The 25,460-nt window shown below is 32.0% G+C and overlaps 1 protein-coding gene across 1 annotated transcript in view; it reads right to left on the bottom strand.

Annotated features, from left to right (window-relative positions):
• LOC129000261 (CCR4-NOT transcription complex subunit 1-like) overlaps positions 1-24,177 on the bottom strand; it is a 110,606-nt gene extending 86,429 nt beyond the window's left edge. Inside the window, exon 1 of the mRNA XM_054427222.1 lies at positions 24,085-24,177. Within this exon, the coding sequence (XP_054283197.1) occupies positions 24,085-24,177 (93 nt within the window). The remainder of the gene's footprint in view (positions 1-24,084) is intronic.
• Positions 24,178-25,460: the final 1,283 nt, after the last annotated feature.

The following is a 25,460-nucleotide window of genomic DNA, read 5'->3' as shown; positions in this document are numbered from 1 at the left end:
TTAGTAGATTTTCAAAGTTATAATTCTATATTTAATGTTAAAAAACCACTAAATACTTTAACATATTACAAAGTAGAGAAAATAACATTACCAAAGGGAGAGATCTTAGTTGATGATTTAAACCAATTATTAAATGGTAAACTTAAAGTTATAATAGATAAAAATGGAGAAGCATTAATTAATACTAAATCCAAACTTTTATTTAAAGGGCTTATTCCAAAATTAAATCAACTTAAAGGCAACAAATTAACCATTGGAGAAGGTGATGATGTTTTCTATTATGACCACAATGCTCCAGTTACAATAGAAATTTCTGAAGGAACATATGAGGTGGTTGAGCTTGCAAAGGAAATTCAAAAGCAAATTCCAGACTTTTTCCTTACAGCTAATAATAAAACTATGAAAGCGACATTACTTTCTAGCCATGTGTTTGATTTTACAAAACCATGTTTAGGGTCTGTTTTATTGGGATTTAAAGGTGTTTCTACTCCTGGTGTTCAGTTTGAATCTACAAATAAAATAAACATTAATAATGTAAATGTGATTAGAGTAAAATGTAACATTGCAAACGGGTCCTATTTAAATGGAAACAAATCACACACCATACATAGCTTTTATCCAGAAGCTCCTCCTGGCTACAAAATTATCGAAGTTCCAAGAAATATTATATATTTTCCTGTAAATAAGAGAAGTTTAGATGTTGTCAGTATTACATTTGCCGATCAGCATGACAAGGCAATTGACTTTAACGGAGAAGAAACTACAATTACTTGTCATATAAAAAAGATATGAGAATTTATAAGAATTTATCTATAAGTGTGCAAAATGCTAGGTTCCTACGATCAATAGGACTAAAGTTAAAATTTTCTATTAATAAAAATGGAAGATTTTCTAGACGTTACAGGGAAATCCCAATTCGACGATAGTGTGGTTAAAATTACAAATCACTCCTATGTTCCCCACAACACTTTGGCAATAAATAATTCTGATGAAATTCGAATATGTATTAATAATCAAGATTTGCTAACTCTCCCATGTAGGAGTTATCTGTATATTAAGGGAGAAATTGAGAATCATGATAAAGGTCATTTTATAAATAATGCATTTGCGTTCTTATTTGATGAAATTAGATATGAAGTTGCAGGTAAAGAAATAGACATTGTAAGAAACCCAGGAATTTCTAGTCTTATGAAAATATTGAGCTCTTACAATAAAACTACTAAATTGTCAAATGTAGCATTTGATTCTGACACAAATTTAAAAGAGTTCCATAAAGGTGGCAAGTTTAGTACATGTTTGCCATTAGAGCTGTTAATGGGTGTATTCGAGGACTTTAATAAGGTATTAGTAAATGTCAAACAAGAATTGGTGTTGAAAAGATCCAAAAATGATTTGAATTGTATATTAACAACCGCTAGTGCTCCAGCCAGTGGCACTGCTGATATGATTCCTAAAATTACACTTAACTCAATTCAATGGGTTATGCCACATGTGATACCATCAGATGGGGAGAAGTTACAATTACAAAAGATGTTACTGCAAAATAAAAATTTGCAAATTGCATTTAGAAGTTTAGAGTTGCATGAACTTCCATCATATCCCAATACTACAAGACATACATGGTCAGTAAAGACATCTTCCAGTTTAGAGAAGCCTAGGTATATTATATTTGGTTTCCAAACAGCTAGGGATAATAGTGCACGAAAAAGAACTGATGAATTTGATCACTGTAAATTAAAAAATCTCAAAGTATTTCTAAACTCTGAATATTATCCTTATAGTGATTTAAATCTCGACTTTGAAAATGGAGATGTCTCTAAAGCTTATGAGATGTTTATGAGGTTTAGAGAGACTTACTATAATACTATCCCAGATCCTATGATTAGTAGGGCTGAGTTTATGAAGAAATATCCACTAATTGTAATAGACTGTTCTAGACAGAATGAAACAGTGAAGGAAGGAATTGTTGATATTAAATTAGAGATTGAAACTGCAGACAATGTGCCAGCAAATACATCTGCATATTGTTTGATAATACATGATAAAGTGTTTGAGTACAATCCTTTGTCAAATGAGATAAATAAAATGTAAATAAAAGATGAAAAACATTCAACAAGAATTAGTTGACTCTGCAAATCAAATACGAGAGAAATATAGAGCTTTAAAACGTGGCAAGTTTCTAGAGGCTGAAGAGAGGTTCCAAACATTCCAACCTTTAATAGAGCCATTACAAGAATTAAGAAAAATCACATCTATTGGTAAAACAGAGAGACCTCAAATGGAGATACTCCCAATGACTCCATCTAGAATATCAATGATACCAAGATTACAACCATTACAACCATTACAGCAATCCACTCCACAGAAATTAGATTTTGGTCTTTTAGCATCAGACTATTTAGGAAATTACCTCAGTAAAAGTAGTATGACAGACACTACATATGGTATTAGACGAGAAGCAAATAAATTTTTTATTGGAAATAAGGAAGTTGATATTGCCAATGATGATGTTACAGTTGCAAATAAGACTTACAAGGGGACAAGAGGCTTGTGGCAGTTGTTAACATTAAAAGAACCTGAGGATTATACTCCGGCTGATTTGCAAAATTATAAAGAAATTTTGGAAGCTACAAATGGACATTTAAAGAGTTACAAAGATGGTGCACCAATTTCAAGTAATAGACATACTAAATATCTTAATATAATTAAACCTCTATTTAAATCTGTTGGTGAAGGTTTGAGACAAGTGACTGGTAATAAAATAGACTATATTTATTGGGATGATCCTAATGAGCTTGTAGATAGGTTAAGACTTCTTTGGCTAAGTCGCCAAGCCGGTAACTCAGGAGTGGATAATGAAATAGATTCCATTATTGAGGAATTGAGAGAAAGTGGTATTATTTATTAAATAAAAATATGTTTATAGATAAATTTTATCGTTTATATAATCCATATAATAAGCCTGCAGAACCCAGGGCTAGTAATGAACCTACTTTAAATTTAAAAGACGATAGTTGGAATTGTTTAAACCGTAAAATTGGTAATGTTAAAGATGGGGAGATTGTAGATGATGTATCAACTTTGGGACAGACATTAACTAGAAAAGGTGATGTCTTTTTACAAGGTAAAACTAAATATGAGTTTTTAGAATCTAAGAATAAAAATTGGAATGCTAAAAAACAGAAAATTACTAATGTGGAAAAGGGTGAAAGTTTAGATGATGTGCCCACTTTACAACAGACTTTAATACGTAAAGATGGTGGTACATTTGTACAAGACAATAAAAATTATGAATTTTTAGAATCAGAGAATGGTGTTTGGAATGCTAAGAAACGGAAAATTACTAATGTAGAAAAGGGTGAAAGTTTAAATGATGTGCCCACTTTACAACAGACTTTAATACGAAAAGAAGATGGTAAATTTGTACAAGATGATAATAATTATGAATTTTTAGAATCAGAGAATGGTGTTTGGAATGCTAAGAAACAGAAACTTAGCAATTTGATAGAAGGTACAGATAGTAAGGATGCTGTGAATGTTTCACAAGTTCCAAAAATGGAAGCAGGCTATTGGGATTTTAATAATAAAAGGTTAGTACGTGTTAAACCTGCCGTTGATGAAACTGACTGTGTTATAAAAGAACAGACTATAACTTTTGATAAAAAAGTAAAATGTTGGGATGCCAAAAAACAATATATAAGAAATCTGCCAATGGGGGAATATTTAGATGATATTTGTTTAATGTCACAAGCTATGTATTATGATGGATCAAAATTTGTATATGGAGGAAGAAAATTTAATTTGATGGAATACAATCCTGATTTATTAGTTGCCGACCCCACATCTTTGAGTGGATTTAAGTATATAGATAATAGACCATATATACCAGAAAACTATGTATTTAAAAGAATGGAAGATAATCTATTGATTGGGGCTAATGGTAATATATTTACAGTACAAGGAAAGAGTGATGTTATAAAAAATGAATGAAATTGCATACGAACTTCATAAGCCTGCAAGAAAGAATTTCATTAGAAGGTCTTTTAAAGTATTAGGTATAAACGAAACTGTACAAATAGATTTAATTGATATGCAAAACTATGCTAGAGAGAATTCTGGCAATAAATATATTTTAACTTTAATAGATACATTTTCTAAAAAAGCTTATGCTGCTCCGCTAAAGAATAAGACGGGTTTGGTGGTTACAGAAGCCATTAAAACCATTCTACCAAAGGGGGTTAAAAACATTCAATCTGACAATGGAAAAGAATTTTTTAATCAATATTTTAGCAAACTAATGAAACAATTAAATATTAATCACTATCACACATTTTCTACAACTAAGGCTGCAATTGTGGAGAGGTTTCAGAGAACTTTAAAGAATTGGTTATATAGGGAATTTAGTGCTCAGGGGAGTTATAAATGGTTGGATTTACTTCCAAAGTTAATTCGAAAATATAATAATAAGGTGCATAGATCTATAGGAATGAAGCCTAACCAAGTGAATATTAAGAACAGTAAATATGTGCATGAGAGGTTGACTTCTAAAGTAGTGCAAGTTAAAAAGCCAAGATATAAGGTAGGTGATAGTGTGAGAATTTCCAAGTATAAACATGTTTTTAGTAAAGGATATACCCCGAATTGGACAGGGGAGCTATTTACAATAGCAGAAGTAAAGAATACAAAGCCTGTGACTTATATCTTGAAAGATGAAAATGGTAATATAATCAGGGGAGGCTTCTATACAGAGGAATTGTTAAAGACCAAATATAAAGACATGTATTTGATAGAAAAGGTTATTAGGAGAAAAGGTGATTTGTTATATGTCAAATGGCTTGGGTTCCCAAGTAGCCAGAATTCATGGATTTCCACTAAGGATGTCCAAGGGAGCGCACCATGAGCCGGGAGCGCGCCCGAGTTCGCGTACAAACCTCGCTTGATTTTGAGAATATACATGTGAATAGATATGGATTTGAAATAGTAATAGTGTTATACAATGGTATTGAACATTTATATAGGCTTGTATAGGCCGAGAGCTGGATTTTTAAAAAAGTGGTCAAAAAAAGCTCACTATGTTATTCTTATGGGGAAAACGTGCCTAAAGTGATGTCATATTGTGGGTTCACCACTACTCTACATTTACACTTGTAAGGGTCAATAAATGTAAGAAATAGCTTTTTTAGCTTAATATCAAATATATTTATGGGGAATAAGTAAGAAATAAGGTTTGACAATTATATAGGGATATTTAGGCAAAGATCAGGATTTTTGGTTTTAGTGGCCAAAAAATGATCCCATGTTATTTCTTATGGGAAAACGTGCCCCAAGTGACTTTAAACCGGTAGTTCGCCACTACTTTATAAAAGTAATAATTTGTATTATTAATTTTATAATTTTATTATTTATTTGAACCTATAATATTATAAAGAAGAAGTGGTGTCTGTCTGTGTGATTTTTTTTACGCGGTTAACGCAAACATTTCTAAGCCGACTGGCTTAAAATTGTACAAATAAAGCTACAGCTCCGGGAATCAGTATAGAACTATTTCCGCTTCGATGTTGATCTAGGACTCTGCTTTGTGGGCTTTTAAAATTATGAGGTTAGAGTGTGATTAGTAAATACTGATTAATCGTAATTTAAAAAAAGAAAAAAGAAAAAACTTACAATGTTTATTGAGCTATAAAGAAGTATTGATCCATTTTGAAAATTAATTAAATATAATTATAATTTTTGTCTATAATCTGCAATACTATTTCAAGTAGTCAAACAAAATATGTTGTTGTTTGCTATCAACATGAAACTGCATTTATTATTAAAACAGTTGATGTGCTCTTACCAACAGAAAACCACATTAACTATTAAGCAAAAGTTAATTAAATATTCTATTCTTAGCGCAGATGTCAATAAAAAAGTAATTTATGTTATGAATGTGTTTATTATGGGCTAGATATTTTTTGCTCGCAAATATAATTAAGTTTATTGTATGACTCAGCAATATGCTATATTTAGGTAGAAGTAGTTTCTATTACCAAGCTCCTCTAACAGTGTTCCTAATTAAACTTCTCGTTTAGTGATTGCATTTCAAAGTCATATATGATCTAATGCAACATTAAGAACATGATTCAAAATCATTACTCATGTATGCGCAATTATTTGTAGAATTACCTACACATAACAGTTAGTTTGTATTAGGTATACTTAAAATAGTAAAGATGAGTCTAATACCACGCACAAGAGTATAACTAGCTTACTCCTTGATAGTTTAACGTATCTGTACTAACACTCAATAAAAAAATCTAATGATATTGTAGTTGACTTGAAGCTTTATTTTATAAATAATCTTTAAGTGCTTGAATAATAACTTTGGTCACTTTATTTGAAAAAAATACAGAAACTAGACTAATACTGGGGATTTATTTATTATATAACCAGTGGGTTACTTTCAGGTTCGTTCAATACTTTCAAATATACTGTAGTAAATGTGGTTCAAAATCTTAACAAATTTCTCGTCAAAAAATATATTTTCAAACACCAAAGTGGGGTCTATAGTATTAAATGTTCAAAGACATTTTATAGTAATAGTTTGAATAATTTGTTTTTACCTACCTATTCGTAAGACTGCCTAGAAAATAGTATAAAATAGAATACTTATCGTCAGTAATTATCTTGACTTAAAAACATTCTTAGTTTCCATACGAGTAACCATGTGTAAATCTAAGGACAATAACAGGATTTGTAACCAGTCGACTGTAAACAATGGGTTTTATTCTCTAAACTGAATGTTCAGACTATTTATATTAGTCTAGTCTCATTCTTATTACTGAACCTGAAATTATTGGTGAAGTGATTTACCTAGTAGTTTAAATTGTTTTGTCTTGTTAGGAAACGTTTTATTGTGTTCTGGTTATAGTCTGTAGCCTGGCAAAGAGTACCTCTTCTGCCATTAAACGTAGAAATGTTTAGTCGTTGCAGTTTTTGAGTTTTTATGACTTTTCATTGTTCCACAATGTTAAATAGCCGCAACACAAACACTCCATATAATACAACCTAACCTTAGAACAAAGACAAACTTTTTACTCAAAAAATAACGAGATAATTATCTGGTTGACGTAATACAATGTAATAATTGTCAATATGTAGGTCATTTAAATCATTAGCTATATAAATATTTATGAAAATCTCTGTACCATTGCTAATTTATGAGAGTAATACATTAAAATACCCAAACCTCGGAAAGGTGTGAGTAAGTACTGTATACCCAGGTGAGCTATGAACAAATTTACATTTATGCACGAGGTAAAACTTCTTAAGATAACGATAGTTGGCAAAACACGCTTGTAAAATATGAATAACTTTAGTAGATTTTTTTTATAATATGGACTTGGACTTGTATTATTTGTACCACATATATTGATATTTTGAGACACTCTGACACAATTTCTTGGATTTCCTTGCACAGAAAAATCAAAGGACTTCAATTTACAACGACATTTTGAAAACGGTCAAAAATAAAGTTTCATGCTAAATAACAAAGGAGAACACTGATTAAGTGGTCACCCACGTCTAAAACTAGTAAAATCTTATCTTGTAGAGTTAATTGAATTAAATGTCTCCATGTTCATTAATGACATTCAATAAATCAATTAGCCTCATCAAATAATATGAGAATGCTGTTAAAATGTTGGCTTTAAAATAGTAGGAAAATAACCCTATCAACCCCGAATATTCTGACCGACAGTCTAAACACAAAATAACTTCCGTTTGTCCCCGTCTGGTACTGCCAGTCAACAGCATTATTTTTTCGTTATTGTTACCTAAATGATTTTTTTGTCCATGGGCGTTTGTGTGTTATAGTTATTACTACCACCTATCCATATTATTTGGAGAAATAGTGGTTTTCTTCAAAATTTTCGAGTTTGAATTTTAAGTGGACATAACAGTTTTGGGTCCCTCTGAACCCAAAAACTGATTTTCGAATCGATGTGTGTGTGTGTGTTCTGATGTTGATGAGGCGTTTATCCTTTTTAAGTAGATTTGAAATAGTATTTTTCTAACCAAACCCACTTGTTTTTTAAAAATAACGACCGCAACGTTTTTTTTTTTTATTCAGTATGTTATATCCATTCCAGCTTTAAAAGCACATATCGTACTGGCCTGATTACGAGTCCAATTTGAGGTTATTCTAGTTGTCTTGCTGGAACATTTGAGATTGCATCAATACGAGATACTGTAGAAAATATTAATAGTTTATCTCATTAGTTCTCAGCCTTTAACTTGATAGTACTAGAATAGTAATCAACAATTTTAAGATAATAATTACATAATGAACCTGACCTCAATGTCTCCCCACTTAAGAAAGATTTTGTTAATGAGAACACTCATTCACCCTACAACAAATACTTCTTAATTTAATAAATCATCCATTACATTAAGTTAAAAGTTCATTTGATAACCACTTTAATTGTCTCATTTGTTAAAACTTAGTCTTATAATGTTTATATTTATTATTTTTCATGTTGAGGTTTTTTGCTTTACATTTTCCTTAATTACAAACATTTAATTAATTTTATTTTATTAATGTAGGCTATGAACTATTCTTAATTTAGACTAAAGTCTACTCTAAAATATTTATCAAAAGGCTTGACCATATCATTAACAATTGTTAATTGCCATTATTAGCTGATTACACAGACAAAATTATGTTTTCTGTAATGTAAACTAAACACGTTAAATATTGTTTTATGTTTTATGTATGTAAACTTTTATATTATTTTTCAGGATCAATTTTCATTTATATATTGATTAAATTAAACCTTATCGGCGGTATATCAAGTAATGAATAATTAAAAACCCTTATCATTCTTACATTCATTAAAATAGTATTACATTACATAAAGTAAGGCTGAAAAGCCTTTAATGAAACCAGTCAGAGCGGTGCCTTTCGTGAAGTTGAGGTTTCTGATATTGAAAGCAGTGTCAAAGAGAATTTATATTACGGATCAATTGAAGCTGCAACTTTAAGAGTTACTGTTTGAAAAGAGTTTCTTAAATTAACTACTTGAATTTCTCAGAAATACTTTCTTAAAATTAAAAATCATAAACATTTAACACAATCCTCTTTCTACATTCATTAGAAAAAAAAACAAAAAAAACACAAAAATAAATTGTTTGACATTTGTGCCGGACAGTATTAGTAAATATATTTGTATGTAAACATTTAAATTGTATTTTAATTACAAAGTTAATAATTCAGTTGTTCTGTAGAATGTCTAGGCATTTTATACAACTGAAGCTTTAATTCACATAAAAAAAGAGTAAAACATCAGGAATGTATGCACATTGACAAGGGTGCACAAATCAGAGACATTCTATAATGTTTCATCCAACTATTTTAATCCTAATATGTTCTACCTTAAAGCACAAAGGGTATAGCTTTTTAAAACTATTTTGTGCCTAGTTAGGTTAAATTAGTATACACTATGTCATTCAATGAAAAAACACGCAAAAAGTCTAAAAATTCCCTACAATCACGTATTTTATACTTCATCTGTAGAGCCAATGGTTATTCTGTAGGGTAAATAGCCCAACTACATTTTTGTTGCTAATTTTAGGCAATTTATAGTCATATTATAGAATGTCTGATTATTTCATAGTTTACCTGTCAAGTATTGAAGCTACATGATTAAAGCAAACATATCATTATGTAGTAAATACTGCACTGGGTATCAATTTTTCATTAATTAATGGTCGTTAAAACACCCATAGAAGTAATAAGGTATTTTATATTCCGCATATAGTAAATTAACTGCATTGTTTTAGACAGCCTGATAAACCCTTCTTAATCGAATGTTTTCGTATGCTGTGCACAGCGTTAATCGTTTTGTAGTGTTACATTTAAATTATATCCCCCATTCACTTATTTAGCTTATAAAGTAACAGAAATACTATCTTATTTTCACCATCACAGGAAGTACAATAAATCAAGTTCACCATCATTCCTCAAATTGAAGTACAAAACAAGTAAGATAAGAGCAAAGGCTGCAGAAGGTTATGCGACATATTAAAGTTGCACAGTCCTCCATAGTTACCACCTCACTAGAGTGGTGGAGGCGAGGTGATGGGTTGTTTTATTGCTAGGTTCTGCAGGTTTATCTTTCTTTGCATCCCAACAGCGTATAGCGGATTGTTGAGGTTTAAAATGGGCATTTGTGGTAAGACTAATATGAATGTATTTTATTTCAAATAATATCCTAATAAAATTGTAAAGTAAGCAAATGGTAGTTTAATATGTAGTGTAAAAATGAGAAAACTTAGTTATAATTCAACCATAGTTGAAAAATATTATTATATATATATAAAATATTATTAAAATTCACTTCAAATAAGTGAATACAAGTTAACTACTAAAACTGCTGTGATGAAGGTTGACATCGATAATTAGGGTAGTAGAGTATGTTAAAAAAATTTCACAGTAAACCCCATTTGGTAATGCTTCCAATCCAATGAATAAGTAAAAAAGTGGCCTTGAATAAATAAAAAATACATTATAACTTATTTTTACATTAAAATCACAGAAAAGTTCTCTATGGCTGAAAAAAAATTATTTTAGGTTTAAATACATTGGCAACATTGGGATGGTAAGTTTATTTTACCTACGTTTCAGATACTACTTAGTTCAGATTGTCTGCTTAGCGCTGACACCAAACAATTTCTCGCTTACAATAAATCAAGTTAACGTTATAAATCTCTTGCCTCAACAAAGCGTCTTCTTGGAATTTCAATCAGAGTTTACGATATCGTAAACCTACCTGAGTCTCCTTCCGTGCGTTCTGCAGGGAAAATTCTATGTTAATTAATTTTGCAACAGATTATGATAAAATTTGTTTTATGTAGGAATTATTAAAATATAGAATTAATCACGTTTCTACGATAATAAATAAAATGCTATCAACTGAAACTTATTATTTGCCTTACAGTATGAAATATGTATTATAATATTGGGGAAAATATAGTAGACATATTAATACAATATCAATTCCATGAATAGACAATTAAAGAACTGGTATGCCTGTTTACCTGTTATCAATTTGTTTCTATGTTTATAAAGGTGAACCATTTTATCCTTTCGTGTTCCGCGGATGGCCAATAAAAAAAATTCTTCCAGCTATTGATATTCTCTGCAACTAAAAATAAACCACAGCAGATTTGAAGTCGTCATTCGAAAACCGAAAAGAGCAAAAAACAAGTGAGTTAATGAAACAAATCTCCTTATTTAAAGATCTTAACGATAGTGGTAGTATGGATTCTAAATAATATTGTTAACTTAGGCTTGTAGTTGGGTTAAGCATTCATCTGGAAAAAGAATTCCAAGTAACACAGTTGTGTATTGACTGTAAACAAACGACAAGCACAGGGTTAATAGATTAGAATTATTTTGGATGATATACAAATTCTCAGTTTTCAGGTGGTGACAATATCACTATTGCAAAGAAAGTTATTTAGTGAAACAAACCAGTTTTTGCAAATTAATTTTCAAATAAAGAAATTAATAGTAAACAATACGTGTTGAGGACGACGCTCATTGTTTGGTTAACAAACTCATCCACACTTCTGGACCACTTCATTATGCAGAGTATAAAACTACACGAGGGCAAGTTAAACTTATTCTCTAGAAAGTCATTATCAACTCAACAATAGGATGTAAGTTATTTATTTAGAAAATATTCCTTACTTACAAATAAAACATGATGTTAAATATACATGGAGTAGATTTGGCCCATAAAAGAGGAAAAAATAGTACAAATACGAATGATATTTAGTTTCGCAGCACCATTATGCATTATATGCGCAGCTGAAATGTATTATATTTTTGTATTAGAAGGAAAAAATACAATATACTAGAAGTTTTTAGGCGAGGTAAGTAAATACATAGCTCTTTCATATCCTGGTTTGATAAAGGATTAGACGAAAGTAATTAACTTTAGGAAAGTTATCTTAATCGAAAATAACCTTTGATGTGATTATAATTCCAGTACATGTGTTGGACTCAGGAGTTTCTATTTGACACTCTTCCACTAAATCTATCAAAACACATCTAAAGTAGTAGTAGTTAATGTTTGTTTGAGTGAGAAGGATATTACTGTCATCTAGAATAAAGCAATCTATTCAGTTGCTTTACAACTGTCTAAAAGTGTGTGTATTTCGTAACGCTTACAAATGTATGTCCAATGAACGCTAAATGTTATTTATCATATGATAAAAACCTGGACAACTAATAGTTTTTAAGTATAATTACTATTTCTATGTCTGATATAATTATATATTTAGAATATACAATACAATTTACCAAGGATTTTGGGGACTTTTTATTGTACTAAAAGCAAATCTCAACGTCTTTACTCGGTTCAGTTCAGATCCAAACTCAGCTCTTCTACATCGATTCCCTTCCACATTTTCCGTTTCCGGTGGCTAAAAGCTGTCGTTTGAAATAAACACAGCTTCACTCTTATTTTGCTTCTCTACAAAACTGTTTTCTGAAATATTGTGTGGTAAATATTGATCTAAGATGAATTATAATAATTTTTTACGTGACATAAAAATCCAAGCCGAGACCATTAAAATGAAAAATCTTTTAAACTAGTGACATATAGTTCCTGAATGTTGTCTTTGTCAGGGCTGTAGTAATATTAAGTTTAATAGTTTTTCTTTTATTAAATTCCATTAACTCAATGTAGTATGTTTTCCATTTCAATCTATCTACTACAACAACTAACCCCAGATGTTAGTGGTCAATAAAATTGGACATTTTACTACATACCAATGATTTGAACAAAAAAAATGTTTTTAAGGTGCTTGTGTTCAATTAGACGTTACACTATTCCTAATCCCTCTCGCCATGCTCTTTTATACTGTTCAAGGTTTACAAATAAATAACGGATGTTTAACTGAGCTTTCAAAACTGTATGCTGGAAAAAAATAATAAAAAACTCCCATAAAATATCTAAAATAAATTTATTAATAGATGTTTAAATAAATGTACCTCAAATTTATCTCATGATGCTAAGACATTGACTTGATATTTGTTAGTAAAATAATCATCTTATGATATATTATTCTATTGATGACTGTATTTTTTTTTGTGAACTTTCAACTGAAGAGAAAATTCACATGTGGATAATATCACAAGTTCAATCTTCTAAAAGCTTTTGAAACCATCCCTTTGTCAGGTATCAACTTTTTACGCTTCAGCAGATATCGAAAATCATGCTCCTTCCTGGTATGTAACTGATATAGCTTTGCTAGCTATTTTAGAGATCGGAGAACGTTAAATGGTTCTGTGTTTATTGTTTATATTTGTAATTTATTTTCATAATTTACGTGAATAAAGATATATAATCCATGACTACTTTTAAAACATAGATTTTAGTTCAGTAGGCCTACCAATGTATGTCAAGGAAAAATAATCGATACTGTAACTAATTATTTCAATTTTGAAATTTTAACTTACCCAACAGATTTAATATGTAACCAAAAATTTTCCACTTCCTAAGACTGTTTTGTCAGGTATAGGATGAAGCTACATCCATAAATATTTTATATCAGGATTTAAAATCAATTTCAAATTAGTACTTACATTGGTAAAAAATAGTCCCCAACAAACAAATGTAAAAGGTCTATTTTTTAGCACTCTACAATGGGTTTCTTAAATTATTGTTTTATTTTGCAGAAGGGACTTTATGTAGCGTAAATCTTGTTTTTTTAGCGTTCGTACCAAACATGTGATTTTCAAAAAAGAATGACTACGTTATCCCTCCGGTTGAGAATATCGAATGCGAGAACGTGAACATAAACTTGACAAAGTGGCAGAGTTAGTCGTGTAAGATTCTCTCGAGTGGAATGGATTTATTAGCGACGATACCAACGTGACTAACACCTTGTACGAGTTTACATCCTCTTCTGTAAAGGATCTTTGATAGTTTACGGCAGCAGTAAAGATGTAACTTATAATTTATATAAGAAACATGTGTAATCTGCTAGTTCTTATTATTCTTACTTATATAGTATACTTACAACGTATTGAGTCCTTTTCTTTATCGAACGAATATGACTTTAGTCGTACACATAAACAGATATTCAGAGTAGTGGCGTTTAACAAGAAAATTTATTAAGGTAAATTTCTAAATTGTATTATTAATTTAGATATTTGCATTACTGTATTTTTTAGTAAGGTTATCAGCAAGATATATTCTACACATGTTATCGAGGCTTGTCATAGAACAAAACTGCAACTTTTAAGGTGTATACAGGTTTATTGAGATTTCAAACTACTGTAGTTTCTTTAATTTTTTTTTTTACTTGTATAAACAAAGCAACAGTTTTTAATCGAATGAACCGTGTTTAAGCTATAATAACATTTTTTCACTAGCTCCCACAAATATACTACAATTTTCTTGACATTTATTGGCAAGCCGCCTTTCTGCAGGTTTATTTATGCACCATTTTACCAGATTCTTATCCTGTTATCTTCCTATTCCCTAGGATATAATTTTGATATAAATGGATGATATAAACGTATTTTTTCTAAAGTGAAACATGATGTAATATATAAATAGCAATTACAATTTATAACTTTAATTAATTAATCAAAGTGCTTATTTGAATCCTTTCCTCAAAGTAGGTACATTTTGTTCTTGCTAACCAAATCTTGTTTTTCATTCCAGCGAGGATCATAAATGTATTTGTTGTTTTTTTTTTTCAATTTTAAATAAACTTAGTAACATAAAATGTCCACTCAAAACCCATATCATGCCTATTATCTTACTTTTCAAGTTGTTATGCCGTCTATTGCACTGTTATTGTTATATATACTAGTTTCAGGGATTAGGTTTTAAAAACGTACTGTGCAACACCAATTGACTAAATTTTTCAAATTAAAAGTATAGCAATTTTTTTCATTTTTAAACTACAAGTTTATATAGATTCAATAGAGTTCAAACACTATATTTGAAAAATATCCAAAAAATGTTCATCAAAGGTCATATATTATTAGTTTAAGGACATGAAATAACAAAACTCCCAATGTTTCCAAGAAAGTTATTCCGTCTATAAAGAAATATAGTTTGAAGTTTATATTGCTTATAAATTGTTATGAAAACCAAATAATTTCCCTCGTTGTTTTCCCAAGTAATGCTTTTAGGGTATTATCAACTAAAACTTGGACTGATTTACATTATATGTTAGTCATTATATATTAAATATTTGTTAGTTGACAATACTTCTGTTTCTCTAAATAAGTTCAGTTGAAATTGCACTTACAACTTCTACTCCTGATTTAGCTGAGAACATGAACGTGAACGATCACCTTTCAGCATAGACATCCCTCAAACACGATCTTCCTTGATCGCTTGGTTTATTTTATAACTTATTAAAACTTGATAGATAAACCTCATAGAAATACGTAAATATTCATAATTCTACTTTTGCACAGGTATTTAAATAAACGGTATATAAATAAATAGATAAACAACTAATAAATAACTGCAGCCTGAAAATACCAATGCAAATAATACTATCCACAGTACATTAAAACCCACCATTTCGCAATTTACATCAATAGTTTTGCAATGCAATGAAAAATCTCTAGTGAAAAGAGAATGATTGCACTACTTTTGTGGCAGCAATTTTCCAATTTTATTCCTCGTGCAAAGCATTAAATAAATCATACCCTTCATCTACAAAGCCATTGCATGAGTTGTCCTAAACAAACAATGTACTACTTTGTTACTAAGTGTGAAGCGACAAGCGGCTTTGTTAGTGTTTCGCAATGTTTGAGGTTACATCAGAAGCACTTCAGGTAATGAAACTGAACACTTGGAAGTGAGCTTTGTTGTCTGTACTATTGGTAATAATATACGCTGTCATACTCATAGTCATGTGATCACTTAATCAGGCTTTATGATAGTTTATGGTGAAACTTGTTAAAGACATAAAAATGTGTTAACAACCATACTGTGGTATCAGGTTTAACTTATTACCAGGTTTACAAATTAAATTAAGTGTATGTTTGTATAGAACTGTTTAGTGTACACTGTTTAAGTATTGTCGGTTTAAGCTGAATTATCTATATATATAAAAGGCAAAGCCCTCACTGACTCACTCACTCACTCACTCATCACTAATTCTCCCACTTCCCATTTACCTAGGAGGCTGAAATTTGGTACACTGATTCTTTAGGCATTAAATAGGAAAACTAAGTGGTTTTTATTCTGATCGGGCTCTCGGGCCCCGCCCCAGTGGCTCTGGAGTTTCCCATGTTAACCTTATGAGTACTCATATTTAAATGGAATTAATGTATCTTAACAGCTGTTTCAATTAAACAAGTTGGTTCTGTTCTATGATGTGCAATAGCATTAAAGTTACAAGGATTACCAACAGGGTTCAGCACTATTATTCTTTTTTAAATTTATGACAACAGCTAATTTGCAACCAAAAGGTGAGTGAGCGTAGCGAACGAACTTCAACCCGGAGGCGAGTTAGCGTAGCGAACGAGCTAACCTGAAGGCAAGTGAGCGCAGCGAACGAGCTCCAACCTAAAGGTGAGTGAGCGTAGCGAACAAACTTCAACCAGGACGTGATTGAGCCATGCGAACGAGCTCACTTATGAAGTAAAACGGGGCAAAGCCCGCGGGTACAGCTAGTTATGTATATTTACATTACCTTAATTACAACTATTGTCAGGGGAATCTTTTTTTTAATCTTAAGTACTAAAACTACTCATATGTTACTTTTAACTTAACTTCATATCTGTAGACTTAAGTATTCCTTGAATAATTCGAAATGAAAGTTTCCTACAAGGCATCAATCAGAACTCAGAAACAGCGAAAGCCATAATTGTTTTTAAATTTCGAATCAATCACTTTTGACAGCTGACAAAAATATTGGTTTGACCATTAGCAATCAATCATAATTTAATATCTGAAATGTAAGGGGAATTTGATTTGCTGATACACACTGCAGATCTTATAATTGCATTTGATTTTCTCAATCGCTAAATACATACAACAACTTTTAAACAAAGGTGTACTAATTACCCTTTTACTAATTGTGTATGCACTGTTTATTATTAATAATAGCACAGAGAATAGACCTGTCTGTGATAATAGGGACAATGCATACAAGATAATTCTGTACTTAAACAAAAGTATTATTAGGCTGTCCTGTGTTAATGTAATTTGTTTGGATAAATAATGCAAAGTAGACATTTATTATACTGAAGAATATGTGCATAATTATAAGATTATCATCTTTGTAAATACCTAAATACGTTGTTTACTATAAGTAGGCTAGCTAAAATTGTGGTGTAGAAGATGTCGATCTTTTGCAATGTGAATTAGGAGATTTGGCACCAAAACAATCAAACAAAAGTTATAAGATGTCACAAAAACCCACATTATGAAATATGGGCTATTTAATTTCCATCAAACCGTTCCAATGAAATTTGTTTAGTGTTCATTAGAATCACACTCTAATTTATAATAATTGGTTCGTGAATAGAACGATTTTTTTTGGTGGATAGAATTTTCGTTTCAATTTCAATAAATGCTTGTTTGTTCCACGTATACAAATAAAATGTTTATATTATTGTAGAATGTTTCTGAGTCTATATGAAATCTGCTCTGCGAAACACGTGGAAGAAGATTCAGTTAGGTTTACGATATCGTAAACTCTGATTGAAATTCCAAGAAGACGCTTTGTTGGCGCAAGAGATTTATAACGATAACTTGATTTATTGTTAACGACAACCCGTTATGTTGACGGTGCTAGTGTCATAACTTCCCATCTGTCATAACGTAAATGTGGATAACATAACGCTAGTATCCTGATGTTTCAATATTTTATTAACTAAAGAGTACAAGGTTTACAATTTTGACAAAAGAGTAGCTATACATTACTAACACACTGGTCATTAATAGTAATTTTAACTGCCATTTTCTTATAAGTGGTCAGATTTATATTTTCTTTATGTTAATTGTTTAGTTTCTTTCAAGACCTGTAAAATGAAACCAAATTCGACATTACTTTAAATTTTAAAGTTTTGAGCTACCCCCAAATATCCTACCCCAACTAAAATGGAAAACATTTTTAAAATTACCCATCATTGTTGTAGCTCCTCATATCTAAGAAGGCTTCCAAAAATACCGATTCCAAGTATCTCAAAAGGTTCAAAAGTTGAGGAGGGGTGCAATTTACTTTTGAACCACTCTATTATATTTCAAACTACAAACTACCCTGCGAAATAGGGTAATATTTACTTCTTATCTCTATTTTACTGTACAATTATCCAATATAAGTCCCTTACCACTGTTGGAATACAAAGAAAGATAAAACCTGCAGAACCTTGCAATAAAACAACCCATCTCCTCGCCTCCACCACTCTAGTAAGGTGGTAACTATGGAGGACTGTGCAACTTTAATATGTCGCATAACCTTCTGCAGCCTCCACTCTCTTATACTTCAATTTGAGTATAAATCCAGAAATGGTTATAAGAGAACATCGCTGTTTTTTAGTATAAAGTAAATACGCGATCATAATTAGATTTGTTGAATAATGCAGCTCTATAATTTACAGCATGCAAACTTTTACAATTTCGTATGATAAAACTCAAACATTTTTAAATAATATACTTCATTCTTATTTAGTTATAGATTTATAATTTATTATAAATTGGTTCTTAAACTTTAACCCAGTTCGCGAGTTCAACTTTAATTGTACTAAATGTATTACTATATCCTATCCAAACAATAGGTAATTATATAAATATAAACCATGTAATCATCACTGAAAAACATTGTATCTATTTATGTTGATTCATATACAGTAATAAAACTTCCAATGTGATTTTCATGACTAAAGTTTAAATAAGATTAGGTTAACACAAGTAAATAGGTAGGTGTAAATAGAAATCGCTTTTTAACTTTATATTTTTGCTCAAATAAGAAATAAATGGATTTATAAAGTTAATTCAACTCTCTCAGAGTTTATAGATTTCCTTAATGAAAAGGGTCTAAAAAAAAGAGGGTGAAAATGGTGTTTTCTAGCAAATTTACTAAGAGATGCTTGGAAGTAAAGGTCGGATCTGAATTAAGAACTAACCGTGTAGGCCTGGAAACAAAGCATAAAAAACCAATATTATATGGCAAAGAATGTGCATTTATATTGCACGTGTAATATTCTGAAGATCATTATACATACTAAAGGGGAGAGAAACCAGATACGTAATTAAGTCAGTACCATTGTTACGCCTTGTTAAAGGAATATATATTTTGTTTGCTTTATGTTTGTATCTTTATAAGGGAGTTGTTAACTAACACAACTAATTACAAATAGAGACGAAGTTTTAAGTTGTATCAAAAGAACATTAGTTTAAAAAATTTGTCAACCCGGCTAATGGTTTTATGATCATTGCTGTAATATGCTATTTTCATTTTCTTTTTTTTTTGTGCAGAAGATTATGTCTTTTGCGATCAGTTTCGGAGTATGTATACATCGCATTTTTGTATTTATAAAGAATTGTTTTTATTAAGTTCCATTACAATTTAGATACAGTACAAACTATTATCACTGGAGTAACAATATCGGCCTAATAGACCAGTCAGTAAAGGAGTTGATTGTTGCAAACGGTGGGGTAGTAAATATTATTTTTGCAACTTGTATATATGTGTACTAGGAAGTAAATATCAAAAATGGTAGCACCAAATATGTCGGGGCAACTTTTGGCAGGCTAAAAACCTTAAAATATGGGTGTTCTATGGGATAAAAATGGATTATACTCATTTTTGACCCCCCAAAACACAAAATTTCTTAATTTCTCTCCAAACCATTTTGTAGAGCTTAAAAAAAGAAATAATTTTGTGTATTGAAGCGTTGTTCTATGCCCAACGGTTACGGAGGTAATTAAAAAAATTTAATTTAAAATTCCCATGTTATTCTTATGAAGAATAAATAAACAGTTGTAGTTTGTTTATTTATTTATGTAATTAAACCAAATTTGGAAATTGTGTTAATTCAATACTAAGCTATTGACATTGCAATAGAAAAATCCCCCCGCCGCAGCAAACCTGCCGACTAAGCGAGTTTCCATTTGTCTGAATTGATTTTCAATTAAATCTATTTAAATAACATTACGTTTAATGAGTACCTAGGTTTGCTGCTAAAAGGAAAGTAATAAAGTGTATTTTTTTGTAAACTATTAATAGCTTAGTATAAAATAAATAAATTGGCCAAGTTTGATCAAAATATATCCATAAAAAAGCAAACTACAAAATTTCACAATATTCTTCATAAGAATAACATGGGAATTTTAAATTTACAGTTTTTTTTAATTTTCTCCGTTACTAATAACCTTAGAAAAACCTTTTGATATACTACATTATTTGGTTTTTTAAGCTCTTTAAAAAGGTTTAGAGAGAAATTGGGAAATTTTGTGTTTGGAGGTCAAAAATGAGAAAAAACATGTTTTACCCCATAAAAGCCCCCGTAAAACTTATGTAAACATATAAAAAAATTTGAACTAATGGTGTTTTTGGCCTCTGGGGACATCAAAATGAAAAAGTAAATCGGTCTCGGGCCTAGGTCTTACCGTGCCACCTAAGATAATAGCTATTTCCCTATTATTGGGAAGTTCGCTAAAAAACACGTTTAAAATCTTCCCTGTAGCAGCAAACCTAAGTACTCACTAAAATTAATGTTAATGAAATAGGAAATGAATCTGACAATTTGTAGGGCATATTTAATTAGAAATTCAGCCAGGTAAATAGAAATTCACATAGTCTTCAGGTTTGCCGTGGCGAGGATATTTTGATTTTTTTCCTTTTTATTATCCATAGCGCGTTCTAGCCAAAAGGTTACTAAGTAACAAATTAAAAACCCATAATAAACTTACAGAAGTCGTCCAAGCGTTCATAGTGGCGTCTGAAGGTACTCATGTGTCATGAGTTACATAGTTTTGACAGTACAAATGCACATCATGGTGAGTCACACTTTTTTTAGAGGCATTAAACCCACAATTAACATACAAACATATTTTACAAGGTTTTTATTAACGTCCTGTATTATGTTTTGAATTTATTATCAGAGATATTTTGTGCTACGGTTTATAAGATGGACTGTTGATATAAAAATCACAATAATAATAATAATAATAATGCTGTTCAGCATTAGTTTAACAGTTAAGGTTTTTTAATTACGTTAGGTAATTGTAATATTGTTTTACCGTCATTTCCTGCGCTTGTAAGAAGGGTTGTGCTGAAGCGTGCTCTTTTCGCAAAGCTGGTCTGAAATGCTCTTCGATCTGCAAGCACTGTTGTGGCCAACAGCGCGAACATGTCATGCCAGCTATAGCTGACGACGATGAAGACAATTCATACCTGATATTGGAATGTGGAGAACGAGACCTTTTAAATACATTGACCAATGATGTATGACTATTATTTAATGCCTCTTAAAAAAGTGTAACTCACCAGGATGTGAAATTGTACTGTCAAAACTATGTAACTCATGAGTACCGTCAGACGCCACTACGAACGACTTGGACGACTTCTGTAAGTTTTTTATGGGGTTTTAATTTGTTACTTAGTAACCTTTTTGCTAGAACACACTACTGTGCATACTTACAGATAAAAAATGGAAAACAACAAAATACCCTCACCGCAGCAAACCTGCAGACTAAGTGAATTTACATTTACCAGGCTAAATTTCTAATTAAATATGCCCTAAAAATTGTCAGATTTATTTCCTATTTAATTGTTAATATTAATTTTACTGAGTAGGCTACTTAGGTTTGCTGCTACAGGGAAGATATGCATTTTTTTATTGCAATGTCAATAATAGTTTTGAATAAACACAATTTCCAAATTTGGTTTAATTATATGAATAAATTAACAAACTATAGCTCGGCCGCTTAGAAAACGACCTGTGCGCTAATGCTAAACCAATGCTGGAGGAGGTCGTTTTCTAAGCGGCCGAACTATAACTAAAACAGTTCATTTATTCTCCATAAGAATAACATGGGAATTTTAAATTTACAATTTTTTTAATTATCTCCGTAACCGTTGGGCATACAACAACGCTTCAATACACAAAACCATTTCTTTTTTTATGCTCTACAAAATTGTTTGGAGAAAAGTTATGAAACTTTGTGTTTTTATGGTCAAAAATGGAGAAATCCATTTTTATCCCATAAAACCCCCATATTTTACGGTTTTTAGCCTGCCAAAAGTTGCCCCGACATATTTGGTGCTACCATTTTTGGTGTTTTCTTCCTAATACCCATATATACAAGTTGCAAAAATAAAATTTACTACCCCACCGTTTGCAATTTGACCACCCTATTTGAACCTCTAATGACTGGTCTATAAACCTATATTTCCATACAGTGGTTGATACGACATTTTCTCTATTAGAAAACATTTTGCAAAAGACTTTTGTTAATTTAAGTTAAAACAAGAATAAAAGTTTAATCTGTACCGAAGACTGTTTGGTAAAGTTTAGATCATGCAGGCTTTATCTGGTTGAATAAGAAAACAATACAGTTAATTAATTATGCAGACAACAAAGCACCTTAATTGCTTCACAGAGTGTATTTTAACTACCGTCACTTCTTGTGTTGTAATCAAACATTGTTTATGCACAGTACAGTATTTTGTAATGGGTCAAAATTATAGAGGGGTTAAGTTTTTATATTTATTATTTAATTATCAGTAGGCCTATTCCTTACCTGGTTGGTGATAGTGGTAAACCTATCATGGTAAGGTAAATAGGCTGTTCTAGGCCTATCCTAGGGTTGAAGTAGAGATAACCTCACTTTTGGGCAAAATCACTAAAGACACTATTTTTGAGATTCACAAGTCACAGTATTGCATCGTTGTGTACAAAACAAGTGATAAACCGTTTCCGTGTAACCCCCATGCCTAATATACACCTTTGGGAAGTACGGTCAAAGTTGTTGGTTAGGCTAGGGTGGTGAACCGCGATCACAAATACAATATCACTACATAACATGCATACACTTTGTCGCACGCTAAGCTACACGTCACGGGTGGAAATTATACTTTTTGCTTAAACCAGAGACGATATTAAAGTTCCGCAGTATAATTTCACAGTCGGCGCAGGTGAATAACAACAGTAACAACATAACCTGTACCACTAGTCGGCTGTCTTGGCGTTGTGTTGTGACAGCGCCAATTTTGAACTCGTGACGTCACCGATCAGCTGGGAAGTGAATCAGCTGATTCCCCATCCCTAAGGGGTTAGGGAGGGGGAAGTAGGGAGATCCCTTGTGGGCTAGGGATGCGACGACATTCTAATCCGGCGATTTCCAGTGTTAGGACGTGTCTTGCTTTGAAAGAGTGATTGCTTTAGTGATTTTGCTAAACGTGTGCTTTAGTGTGTCAGTGAAGATCCCTGGAGTATACAGGTAATTCGCCGGCTTTATCTTAATAGTGTGTACTATTATTTTTTATTATTTAGCGATAAACCCTCATTTTATCCTTTTAGACATAAAACTCACGGTAGGATCTTTGTCGGGTGTTAGAACTTGTATAAGTCCGCTTTAGCGTATGCTAGGGCTCCCGTGGGTGGCAATAAAGAGTTTTAGGGATACAAATTTCGTTTAATATTGTGTTTACAATATATATTGAGGGTGTCGGGGTTATAGCGGGTATTTTGCCGGGATATTCAGTAGGTGTTTAACTGCTGCGGCAAAGCGGGCAAAGTTGAACCCGTCTCTGCAGGTCGTGCAAACACGAGGTCGGGTGGAGCACGCTAAGTATATTCAGAAGAAATATTCTAAGTGTTGAGGTTGACGAAACTGCAACATTAAATTGTTTCAAAATTTCGTTGAATGGTTTTTCATTATTTTTAAATTTAATTTAATTAGCTGTTCCCAGGTGTGAACGATGATGATGGTACAGTAGCGTTGTTGGTTACCGGTACTGAGTTCACACCTGATTCAGACTACATTTTTGCGTAAATACAAATCTGTACCTGTGCTAGGTTGTTGCGTTAATTAAATAAATTATTTTTACCTGAACCCTGGAAACTTCCCAGCACGCCGACTTGAGCGATCCGCTGGCGAGAGTTGGTGACGTCTTTCCCGCTTTAACTACGGAATAGCGCATATATTCCGAGCGGGAAAAACGGCACGTTACATTGGCGCCCGAACGAGTAGACATTTTTTGATTGATTTGGACTTAGTTTTACTGGAGTTGTGTTTTAATTTTAGTTAGTTAGCATATACCTAGTGTATTCTAACTCTAGTTTGAGCTGGTTTATATCAGTTGGAGGGAACTAGCGCTTGTTTTTAGGCTAACTAAAGACCAAGTAAAACTAGTTAACGACCAATTATTATTTAAAATTGTGGTTGTGAATTTATTTAGCCCACGCAGCATAGCCAATTTTGGCCGATACTTTTGTGCTTATCTTAGCAACCAGTTATCGTCAGTTGTATATTTTTTATTTATTGAACCTGCATTTATTGTTGTGGGGTGTATAGTATAATTTTATTTTTTTTATTTTGGTGTTGATTTGATAATTTAGTACTTGCTTTATTATTCTTTTAAATAGCTTGTTGGCACTTAGGCATTTTATTTAACTGTTATAACTGGTGATAAGGGTTTAAGTGTGATAACACCTATACATAGACGTGGGCGAATTTAATTTTTTTTTTAAATTTAATAATTTTTTATTTTATTTTTGACTTTATCTGATTAGGCCCGTGTTACGGTCATGCCGAATACCACTGAGGTTGAGTCGTCGGTTGCTCAAACCGTTACCACGGTACCGGTAGTAGTGACAACTTGCGCTGGGACCTTTACGGTGACTACCAGTAGTACTGCGAACCTTCTCAATGTCACGCGGGATGTAATACCCCCTGCGACTCTAGGGGTGATCCCAAGGACAAACCCGACAATTTTGGGTGAAGGCTTGAGGTCTCCGTTCGATGATCCTCGCGTGGGGTGGATCCACGAATTGCGTAAAGAGGACCTCACACGTGAGATGGAGAGGTTTGGACTAGACACTCGAGGGAAGGTGGAAGATCTGAGGAGAAGGTTTTGCCAGTTCTGGAAGGACCCTAAGAGTCAGTGGCCTTTCTTGTCTCAGGCTGGTATGATTAACCAAGCCCAACAGCCTACATGGGTGACGGCTACGGGCCATGAACCTGGTTACATGCCTGAGAGTGCTTCTGGGGGTGATCAACGTCCTCCCTCCTTCCCAGGCGAGAATGTGGGGTCGGACGCCAAACATGTTGTTGCGGATAGTGTTTGTGAAATGCTGGGGCTTCCGCCTGGCACTGACGTGGACACAGTTAGGCAGACCTTGGCCGTGGTGTTGAGAACCGCGTCAGAACCAAAGACGTCAACCATAGACGGTTTACGTAAGGAGACTGGCCCATTTAATTTGA

Source organism: Macrosteles quadrilineatus, unplaced genomic scaffold (genome assembly GCF_028750875.1).
Source record: "Macrosteles quadrilineatus isolate MER2022 unplaced genomic scaffold, UCM_ALF_1.0 Scaffold_8__2_contigs__length_117827958, whole genome shotgun sequence".
NCBI lineage: Eukaryota > Metazoa > Arthropoda > Insecta > Hemiptera > Cicadellidae > Macrosteles > Macrosteles quadrilineatus.
This window is presented reverse-complemented; position numbering and strand designations above follow the sequence as displayed.